Source organism: Limanda limanda, chromosome 8, assembly GCF_963576545.1.
Source record: "Limanda limanda chromosome 8, fLimLim1.1, whole genome shotgun sequence".
Lineage (NCBI taxonomy): Eukaryota > Metazoa > Chordata > Actinopteri > Pleuronectiformes > Pleuronectidae > Limanda > Limanda limanda.
The window spans coordinates 22124473-22136048 of record NC_083643.1 but is presented as its reverse complement, the minus strand read 5'-3'; the positions used below and the strand labels follow the sequence as shown (position 1 = coordinate 22136048).

Here is an 11576-nt window from a genome sequence, read left to right as displayed (position 1 = left end):
TTCAGTTGACACTAAAATAAGTTTGGGTTTATTTATCACTACAACCTGAACAAAAGCCCATCATTATGTACAGCTCATATTTGTTCAACTCGTTATAATGTTGATGTTGATGTTTAGAGGCTCCAGGGGTCAGGTAGTTAAAACCCAATCAGTTCTCTGCAAACCAGTAACACTGTCGATTCAGAAAGTTTAAGCCCCCTTCCCCTCCTCAGCCTCCACCTACACAAACACGTGTCCTCGCATGCAGACCTGTAGCTCCCACCGAGGTGGATCAGTGTCTTACCCGCCTTCATTCGAACTAGCTCTGAACCTCTTCGGATGCAACTGAACTTGTTCTTTTCTTCTGTGCGTATAGTTCAGAATTATCAGAACCAAGCCAGTTTCAGGTTCGGTAAACAAATATGGTCATTAGTTTGGGTAAAAATTGGCCATTTTAGGCAGATAAAAAACAAACCATTTAGTGCAGACTATTCCTTTTCTTGGACAATTATTTATTTTTAATAATCTTTATCTACTTACTGTGTTTTCATTGAAGAGTGCTGTGGTATGCAGAAACTCGTCCCACATTTCACTGCATGTTTTACCTTGTATCTCTTCATGTGACGAATAAAAATCTTTAAATCCTTGGGATAAGACTTGGTAGGTAAACATAGCACCTCTTACAAATTCCATATCCAATAACTGCATAAATAAAAAAAACACACCCAGGAGAACAGAATATGTGTAAAAAAATGAAATTTACATTTTGAACTTGAAGTTAAGATCATTTAATTCAGGCCATAGGTTTAGATAGATCTATATAAACGTTATTAAACATGTAATAAAAGTCAGCATGTCAATTTTAGGGTAAAGGGTTGACTTGTGAGTGTTAAACTGTAACTGAATCAGGCAAATATATATTGTATTATAAATATAAGGTTATGAGCTATCAAATTGATAATGAGAAGACAAAGTGTGAGCTTAAGGTTTGATGGAGGTTTGCACCTAAGTGACTGAAAACTTCAACATAAAACAAGGACAAAGCTCTTCATTCCATACAAGTTTATGATAAAAATCCAATGAAACAAGATCATCGATTCATACAAAGTAACATAAGCCAATTCAACTTATTCTCTAATAATAAAAAGTAAAAACAAGATTAAATAAAAGGGCAGAAAGAAATGCATTCATCAACATGTCGCAAAACAAGAGGATTTTCATGTTTTCCTACAATAATCTGACAAAAATATGTATCAGTTACAACATGGCTGTCTTTTGTTCCACAAAAGACACGTCTTTAAAAAATGAAGGAAAAATACCATGTAGTTCATTTAAACTAATGCCTGGGTAAAGAGGAATACAGGAAACAAATCATGAAATGACAGGTAGAAAAGTCTGACCCTGTTATATGTTATGAAAATCGGAAACTAAACCCCCCCTGTGGAAAATTATTTGTATATGCGAGTTTGAAGGTGACCGACGTGGAGACCAGTTAAAAAACAGATGATTAGGTGACACAATCCATCTTGGTGCGGAGAAGATCCTGATGTGATGCAGTTCAATGAGCAATGTGAATTCTGTGAGTGCATCTCAGTAAGTTCGGCCACGGCTCCTGTTGCCTCTGGTTCCGAAGCCTCGTCCTCGTCCGCCCCTGAAGCCGCCTCGCTCTACAGTCAACAAGAAAAAAAACAATTAGAAGAATTCTCCAGCTTCAAAGTTTTCATTCTTTTTACAGAAAGAGTCGAAGATGGCAAAGTGTTTCACCTCTGAAGAAAAAGTTAAATACAAGAGCTTTGAGTCGTACAATAACTTTCATGACTCAAGTATGACGCTCTGCTACAAGAATCTGTCTAACTGGTGGGTCATTCCAGGTCAAATCATCACACGCTTGAGCCACACTGTCACATATCATATTGATAATCAGCATGGTGATATGTTCAGATGAGAAATATTTTTTTATTGACTCAGATCATAATTTAGAGAGATATGTGCTTACAAAGTTTGACCTTTTTGAAGGAGACGGTGTTCACACTGCTTCTTAACCACTGAAACATTCAAATGTAGTTTTGCAACAAATGGAGTTAACTTGTAGGATAAACAGTTTAAACATGTTGTATTTCCTGGAACACACTCTCCAGTGGTGTAGAGTCTATCAACAAAGCAAGCAATGGTATTTTATCTGTGCCTGACCACTGATCACTAACTGCCCTCCACAACATTGTAAGGAAGAGCTGACTTCAGATAAGTAAATATCTCTCAACTTTTTTGCAATTCAACCTCAACTATTAAAATCACTCATAATGTAATGTTCTTATGAGGATAACATACTCCGTTAAATATGGACCTTTTTAGAAGATTCAAAATGATTTAGGAACCATTTCTCTGGGGCCTATATTAAAAAGAGAAATCACCAGTGAAAATCACAGTGAATAAGGCTCTAAGGCAGATACAATTTCAGTTCCATAGGTGACTCATTTGACCAAATCTGCATGCCAAGTTAGGTTGTGTGATTTTGAAACAGTATCCAAGCTGATAACAGCTGCCATTCTCCACTAATAAACAGATGCACCTTTAAACCTGCAGAGGGTGTGTGCTTTAAACACTACAGAAACATTTTCAGGAGTAGACTTCAACAGAACTGAAGAAACCTTTTGGGTGTGAGGTGAACACTTTGAGCCAAATTATAGATGAATATTAACAGCACAAAAATGTTGCATAAAGTGCCACCAAGTTATTCTCACCATTGCTAAAATTGCCAATGGAGGCGCTGTACTTGCCGCTGGGGGGGTTGTAGATTTGCCGAGCATCCCTCCGGGGCAGAGGAGAGATCTGCTTTTTTTCGCTGCCTCCAGACCCCATCTCCTCAGCTGACGGACGCTTCGGTCTAAAAAAAAATTGAAAAAAACATAGTCAGTGAAGATCTTTTGGGGCAACAGAGAGACACAGCTGCATGAATGGTCTCTGACAGCAAAATTGTAGAAGTGGGAGCAGACTTACGCTACTGCCTCCGCCTTCTGGACAGGTTTCCAGGATAGAGTGACTGTGCTCTTGTACGATGGAGGGTTGTGGAAGAGATCCTGCAAATACAATCAAGTTCAAAGACAGTCCACCCCTTGAACACAAAGAGGTCAGAAGAATGGGAGCTGTGTAGTCTGTTACAGCCCATACAATAAATACTTATTTTGTTTCTCTATAAACATAAATGAAGTAAACGTATAAGAAACACCTTTTCAGATGAAGGGGCTAAAGGCAGCACCATGCCCTCACCGTTTAGAAAAGTAGTGCTTTTTAATAAATGTGAGATTGGCACAGTATTCACATGTATGCATTGGGGGCTTCAACCATAACACTACTCGTTCACTTTGAATTAGATGAGTTGATATATTGTTCTGTTGCGTTGCTCATGCTGTGTACGCCAGAAGCTGTCCCCAGCCAATCCAATCATATTCAAACAAACACCCAACTGCATGCATTAGCCAACGAAATAAATGCAAAAAATAAATGCAAAAGAGGACGCAGTGGCAGCTAGTGGACAAACCGGCTATGTTGTGTCTCAAACATGAAATCGCGAGTGTGGTCATTATAACAATTGCGCCAGCCCCATGCCCCGAGCACGCCCACCGCCAAGCGCTAACACAGTGCATCTGTGTGAGTCCAGTATCTCGGTTTCCTTTCGCCGTGATTTAATTCACTTCCTTTCTTACTTACTTGAAGAGGGATTATTTGGTATCAGGACATGAGGTTGAGAAACAGGGAGGTTGTATTGGTGGTCAATGTTTCCATTGTTTTTATATCCGTTTTTTTGTGTTTTTATATTACTTCACACTTTGCTTGGTCTGTCATGATATGCTAAAGGTAAGGGGCGGCGGTTTATGGGAGAAAACAAAAGGAAAAGGTGGGTGTGGTTGTAAAAAAAACTCTGGAATTACACTTGGTCTGCCTTGTATCCCCAGCATGGTGCACCCCCTCCTTTTATAAACAAGAAATCAATCACAAAAAAACATTTCATTACCTTGATGAGGATATTGATGTTGTTTGTGATCTTCAGGGCCACCACTTTGATTTTGTTCTGATAACACACAGAAGATAAGTCAGATTTCAAATATTTTCCAGTTTTTTCATAAGCAGACCTATCAAATATAAACGTGCAGTTGTGAATACCTCGTCTGTCTTTAGAGCATCTCCTGTCTTGCCCTGCAGTGCGACTCGTAACTGCCTGATGTAAACCTGCAGGCCTCTGGCAAAGTACTGTAATCTGTGGATTAAAAAGGACAGTCAACTTAAAGAAAAAGTTGTTACTTTTAGATCCAGTGAGTCAACCAATGAGCGTGTAACAATTGAACATTTAACTTATGTAGGAGCCCATTATTTAGTTTACTGTAATGTGGGAGATGATATTTGTGTGTCACTTCTTCACCTGATCTTGAAGTCTTTGAGACGCTCCGCATCAACTTTGTCGAGGAGGAAGTCTGGCAGCTTCTTGCCAAGCTGGTGGAAGCCAAAGAGGAGGCACTCAACGTAGCTGAACTGCAGTTTGGGTTCCTCGCTTGTCGAGTTGTCTCCATTCTCCACTTCTTCTGGTGGCATAGGCATGAACTCCTACAAGAGCAGAGAATGCTTAAAAAAACACAACTGGAAGATTTTCACACAAAAAAAAAACCTTTGATATTTTTTTTTATTTTTACAGATAAAGCAATAGATTTAATAGTTTAACCCTAATCTGAGTTGAACAAGACTGACATTGTAAAAATTCAAAGAAAACTTTAATCTCAGAATCTAGGGGGAAACAGCTTATGTGCATTTTGATTTTCAAGTGCATTTCCCCTGCAACAGGACAGTCTGTTCTCACCAGCAGCTTGGTAAACAGCATGTTGAGGTTGGCCTCCAGCTTTTCCATGTCTCCGCAAAACGGACTCATCTCAGCGAGCAGCTTCAGTACCTACACACACACACACACACACACAGTAATATGCATTGCTAATGAGAAAAGGGGTTGCGCGGTGCAGACTAATGACCCATTAACAACATGCAGTTGGCGGACACCTCTGACAGGTGGCTGCCACGCTGACTTTGTTTACTACGACTACAACCACTCACCAAATGTCAGACATTAGGAGTATCAACCTCACACCAGTCGACACATTTGTCAGCCCAATCAGAAATAGTACTGTCCCAGACTTAACAATTACAGTTTTTTTGTCTAATGGCCACACTTGTTGTAAAAAGCAACACTGATTGCTCTTTACCCAGCCATAAAGAGATTAGAGATCTCTTTTAGGCCGGGTAATTACCCAAAAATGTTTAGAAACAGACATTGGGTAAATTTGTGGTTGAGATATTCGGCTTTATAAATAGAATCTGCTTGACTATTCCACAACACGAAATGTACAAATTATAGTCCAGAAATACTCTGCAGCACTGAGATGGAATTAGCCAGTAGAGGCAAAACGTGTCATTCCAGGAGACATCTTGCAAAAAACATAAGGTTAGAAGGAAGAGCTCACCTCCAACTGAATGTCCAGCTCAGCCACAGGACTCGTCAGGGAGCTGAGGTTGGGCAGCACGTGTTCACAGAAGTAGGTTACAAAGCGTGTGGAATGGACATTTTTCTACAAGACAGGAGAAAACTTAGATTAATTCACACTACAATGATTCATGTAATAGAATGTGGTTGCATTTATTGTGCATTACAGGGGAATTTGCAAATTTGTAAGTAAAGCTAGGTAGAATTCTATCAAACACAGTTTGAGTTTTTAAAGTCTCCAACCCTAATTTCTATAGACAATCAGCAGTAGTTTACACGTCCCGTCAACATACTTTATAAAACGTTTATTTTACTAACTAATTTAAAATTATCGTAACTAAAAATATTTGTCACTCCCATTTCCAAACAGGTTTATTTTAATAACTAATGTAAAATTATCGTAACTAAAAATATTTGTCACTCCCATTTCCAAACAGGTATAGAATTTAAATGTGCCTCTGCTAAAAGACAGGCACAACATCTGTTAAAAGTGAAGACATTGTTTGACACGTGAACTTGTTTGAGGAGTATGGTTTCTACTCACGGAGAACAGGGGCAGGGCCTGGCGTGTGCACTGCAGCAGGCGGTCAACAGTATCAGGGTCGGTCGGGTTGAGAGCCTGCTCGAGGAAAGCCTGCTCTACCACCAACTCCACCAGCTGCTGCCGGCCGTGCACCGTCTGCAGCACCCGAAGGCCGGACACCACACGCATCAGCAGCACAAACTCCTCTCCTGTCACATCCTCCAACACCTGAGCAGACAGCGAATAAGGGACAAGAAGCTCTTTATCAACGTGAATTTCGTTTTGTTTTCACAGACAAACATCCACCAGATGCTGCATCACTTTTATCACATTTTCACAAGGCAAGAGATAAGGCAGCAGAGTTTAAGTCAAGATAACAGGTAAGACTCTTTTGTGAAAAATGAATACAGGCCAGTTAATAGAATGGTATGACACAGCGCAGTGTGGTGTATGTTTACTATATTGAAACAATTTACATTGCTAAGATGACAGAGCGCATAAGGAGGAAAGTTCGAGGTACGGCTCTTTTAAAACAATAACTCATGTCTGATGATAGATTGATTTATTAGACTTATGTGCCCACGCATTCACAGCACAATTTCTCATTAAAAAACAAATGCACATTTCAAAAGAGAAAAAAGTCAGTAGCATTAACAGCCACAGCCAAATCACTCTTTGACCAGAGGCAGTCTCAACACATCCTGACTCCAGTCCATCATACGGTGTGATGTAGTTGGATGTTAATGACCTGAACTACATTCAGACTGACACAATAAAGACCACAAATCACTTTTGGACTAATTACCAACCTTCTTTGTTTCTGCAAAGACGTAATCCTCCACCTCCTTTGTCATGACTTCCTCTGTCAGGGTCTTCAGTTTGGCTGACAGAAACTTGATTGCCCTTTCCCGCACTATGTCCTCTCCCTGAAGGATCTGTGAGAAGAGGCCTCCGAGAGTACCTGGACCACAAAACACAGGAGTAGACAGGATTAAAAGAATGCTTATACACTGATGAGAGATGATTAAAAAAGAATGTAATCAACTTCTTCAGATCTATTGGCTGTGATGGAAGAATAATGATGAGTCGGTTCACAAGGCAATTCACTCAGGTATAAGTGCAGAATGGCAGGTAATAAAACTAAACTAAAGAGGCCCCACATATATTGTTAAATACAGATGGCAAAAGACAGCCCCCAACAAAATGATACAGTTTAGATACACGTCTTCTCAACAAGTACAACAGGATCTCAAGTAGGGCTTGGCGATTTTTCGATCCCGATTCGGGATCGCGATAAAATTTTGATCGATTTCGATTATCTCCTCGTGACATGTATTCGATCTCACGTGGCAAAAGTAAGCGCAACAACAGTGTCTGAGTCTGCTGGCTGCAGGCAGGACACGACACACCCACTTCCCATCGTGAGAGCTGCTGCAGTTGCGAGAGAGAGAACAAGAGAGAACGAAGTTGGAAAAAGGAGAAAAAATGAGTGAAACTGAAGTCGGGGACAGCGTAAATCATGCCGAATGTGAGAGCGACATCACTACATCACCCGGAACCGAAGACATTGTCGAAAAAAAGCGTAACGCGACGTCAGTTGTGTGGACGTGGTTTGGATACGGCTAAAAGGACGAGGAGCAGACGAAGCCGGCGGTCGGTACCAGCCAGGACGGGAAACACCACAAACCTTTTCAATCACCTGAGACGGCACCATCCCAGTGATTACACAGAGAGTTTGACTCTGTGGGCTCAAGTTTGCGTGACACCAAACCAAGAGACAGGCAAGACCACTACGTCTCCTGTTAGCATCACTAACGTTAGCATCGCTATGTTAGCAAAACAACAGTCCATCCAGTCGTGTTTTGCAGCCATTGCCCCATATGAAAACAATCGAAGCGGGGAAAAAATATAACGAGCGCTATTACTTATTGCTTAGCTACAGATATGATGCCCCTGAGCTCAGTGGAGAGGGACGGCTTCAGGAAACTGATCAAAAACTACATATCGTGTTAAGAATCGAGATCGCTCAATATGGAAAAACATATCGTGATAACATTTTTTCCCATATCGCCCAGCCCTAATCTCAAGGTGGAATTAGTACCCCGGTGAGAGGCATAAGAAAGACCTTTTTCACCACAGCTCTGAACTGGGTTGAATAAGATACAATCATACAAGAGCATTATTCAGATCAACAAAAGGAGGGAGCAGCACTTACCCTTAGCATCTACCTTGAAGATAGACACAAGTGCTACATTCACTTGGTTGAATTCGGCTGTGTCATCTAAAATCACAAAAATTATAGAAGGGTCAGCAGTTGATAAAAAAACTGAAGTGTAAATCCTATTAGAATGATCCAAAATCAGTTCACAACAATTTACGATTGAGCTTCACATTTGCACCTTTAGACATGATGCGTAAAATGTTTATGTTGGACACATTAAGTTATCCAACCATCCATTCTTAACGTATCCAGGAAACTATGACGACTGAAAATGTAATTTGATATACACTTGGGGGAAAAGTATAGACTTATTTAATTTGAAAATAATATTCAGATAAATCATTAACAAAATGAATCATTGGTTCCAGTCCCAAAGAGTTTATCTTGAGCGATCATTACCTGTCTGAAGGAGCTGGGTGAGAATATCTGCAACTCTGAGGATGTTCTCGCCAGTTGCAAACCGTGGGAGCTCCTTGATGGCCTGTCGTCGAATCTGAACAGATGGACGGATGTTATAATAAAATATAAATGCAATTTTATTGAGCCAAAGAGAGGAAACCCCACATCAACTTAGGAGCACATAAAACCTGAAGCTTTATCTCAAGAGGCTTTGAGGGACAAGACAGTCTCTGCATCCTACACCGAATATATTATGTACCCGACCACATCTGTATCCTATAATACTTACCGAGACATCTTCATCCTCACAAAGATCAAGCTGAGCATTTATGGCTGCATCAGCGAGTTCCGGAAAGCTGCTGAAGAACTTGGGAATAAACTGTGCTGCCAGGCGTTTCTCCTTTGGGCCGCCCTTTACACCATCCACGATTACTTGGTAAGCATCTTTGTGCTGCAAAAGAAAAAGAAAAAAAAAAAAAAAAAAAAAGAGTACACTCATTAACATGTGCAATATTAAGCAATGATTATAGTTTCAGTCCAGGATTCATACCATGTTATATTAGGAGGTTCAACTGAAAGTTACTGTGCTCTAAAGATCATGGTGTTGCTGCACTCTGTGGAATCGCAGCCTTAAAGGCAGATCCACGGTGGGTGTTACTTTGAAGGTGCCTGGGTGTTAACCGATCATCAGGTTAAGCAGAAACTTGGGGATTTGCATGGTCAATACAGTGAAGTGGGGGGGCTTAAAAACTCATCAGGGTCAGCCTCGATTAAACTTAGAGAATAGACCCCAATCAGGCATTTTAACCAATCTGGAATTAAAAGTTGTTTTTTTTGCAACACTACACATACAACATAGTAATCCCCATGATTTGCTGCATTGATTTTGACAATTCCTATTTAACCTCTCATTAATGAGAAAAATGATGTTGTTACAACATCATAGAAATACCACACTGAGCTGCAGATTACCATAAAACATGTCCATTGTTTATAAAAGGGTATATCATAAACCTCATGTAACCTGATTGGCTAGAAGACCCATCAAACAAACGTATACAGGTTTGGGACAGGGGTGCCCCCCTTATTAGTAAAGTTTAAAACTAGACACTATTTCAGACGATTTATTGTCATACGCAGAAATAAACAAGTTATCGATGCTATGAAATAATAAGTTATCTTGGCTTTGCCTGGTGCAGTCAGTTGGTAAGATTAAAAATATAGATAAAAAAGCTACAAACATCCAGAGAAATATAGAACCATTTAAATATGTATACATAGCTATAGTTGAAACTAAATTTAGATTAACGCAGGAGACTAAATATAAGAGTCGCCTGTTCCTTCTCACACTGTTATTTAAGAAACTTTCTCCTCTAGACATGAGTCTCAAATCATCTAAAGCAATAAAAACGTAAATATTCATTAGAGTAGCCTACGCAGCAAACCATTCATTCCTTGTGTGATCAAGAAAGATGGGCAAAAAACCCATAGTTAATTCCATTTAAATGTACATATTATAAAATGAACATACAAAAACAGTGAACTCATCCCCATCGATCTGCAGGAAACCGTCACGTTGAGTCAAATACAGAGAACCGCGGGTCGGGTGAGCAGCCCCCGCCTTTGGGGTCGCTATGGCGAAGCTGTTAACGTTTGCCCGGTCACTACGTTAGCTTCTTGTAGCTTAGCACGCACACAACAGTGTTATGTAATTCAACGAAGATAGCAGAGCCATGAGAGAAGCCGAGCAGCACCGCTCCCCCTCGGCTGGGTTTAAACCAGCGCTCGAACGGGAACATGTACGCGTCCGTTTACCTGACTGAGGTTGTCCTTAGCATCGGCCAGGACCCCGTAGCTCCGGTAGAGATCCTCAATGGTGACCGCCATCAGCGTGCGTCCGGGGGGCTGCCTCTCACAGATCAGACCGCCAAGCAAACCGCGGGTCACTTTCTCTCCGCTTCCGGGCGACTGCAACACACCCGACGGCGTTTTACCGAGGGCACGTGTTCTCCGGAGAGGGGACGGGCTGTGAGGTCGGTAGAAGATTGTGAATGGACTCCGTCCTCCGTCGCTGCTCTGACAATGCTCTCCAGCTAATATGCTACGGAACAAAGGAGCAGCGCATGCGTGGGTTAAGCGAACCGCGTCAGCAACTCTGCACACGTGACACTAGTCTGCGCAGTAGTGATGCGCAGGAACTCCACTCATGGTGTCCTCAAAGAACATGCAAACCTTTATAGTTTCATGAGACGTTTTGTTATCTCCATCAGTGCGAACTCAGTTCATTCATAACTTCTCTCTCCGTCTTTTTTTGTGTCAAGTTTGTAGAAACTGAAACTAAAATGATAAGAACCCACTATCTTCTTTTAAATAGACCAGAAGCAATCGGGTTTACACATACAAGGAATTTGCTGTGGTGTTTTTAATCAAGCAAACATCTTAAAAAATTATAAATAGGAAACAAATGTTTGATTTAACATTTACATTTTAAAAATACTATATATATATATATATATATAGTGAACTAGCTTGAAAGACACCTCCACTCTTATTTCCTTTGTGCACTACCTCCGACAAGTGCACAAACCAAAACTTCTTCCAAAACTTGGCAGAAGCATGTGATACAGGTCATGAGAGAACCCATCAGATTTTGAGGTGGATCATGTGACTTTTTTTTTTACTTTATCATAATTTATTTATAATTTTTTACTGTTTTACCCCTGAGACTCAAAGTTTTTTGTGGACTCAAACACTTCATCCACTTCTCCATCAGCATAGTGGCGAGTGGATAACGAGTGAATTTTAATTTTTCAGATAACTATCCCTTTAAGAATGTATCATTATCATTGATAACCATTTGTCCGTTCTGTGGCAGAGAAACACTGGAGGCAGTCTTGAAATTTACTTGACATATAGTAAGCTCTACCCAG

General features: G+C 40.6%; 1 protein-coding gene across 2 annotated transcripts; it reads right to left on the bottom strand.

The window, feature by feature from the left end:
• Positions 1–1035: 1035 nt before the first annotated feature.
• Positions 1036–10741, bottom strand: api5 (apoptosis inhibitor 5). 2 transcript variants are annotated; one of them, XM_061076007.1, is made up of 14 exons: positions 10462–10741; positions 8936–9097; positions 8647–8740; positions 8242–8307; positions 6836–6987; positions 6048–6254; positions 5484–5588; positions 4829–4918; positions 4397–4578; positions 4141–4234; positions 3992–4048; positions 2977–3056; positions 2721–2863; positions 1036–1646 (listed from the first exon to the last, which is right to left on the bottom strand). In XM_061076007.1, the coding sequence occupies exons 1-14, from the start codon at positions 10531–10533 to the stop codon at positions 1570–1572; spliced, it is 1581 nt and encodes a 526-aa protein (XP_060931990.1). In that variant the 5' UTR covers positions 10534–10741; the 3' UTR covers positions 1036–1569. The 2 variants fall into 2 exon arrangements, with proteins under 2 accessions (XP_060931990.1, XP_060931991.1); XM_061076008.1 differs by having other exon boundaries at positions 2757–2863.
• Positions 10742–11576: the final 835 nt, after the last annotated feature.

Coding starts and splice junctions, on each gene's coding strand:
- api5 (XM_061076007.1), bottom strand. CDS start 10,533: ATGGCGGTCACCATTGAGGATCTCTACCGGAGCTACGGGGTCCTGGCC. Junction 4,049..4,140: donor ATGCTCTAAAGACAGACGAG/GTATTCACAACT, acceptor GTGTGTTATCAG/AACAAAATCAAAGTGGTGGC. Junction 1,647..2,720: donor CATTGGCAATTTTAGCAATG/GTGAGAATAACT, acceptor TGTTGACTGTAG/AGCGAGGCGGCTTCAGGGGC.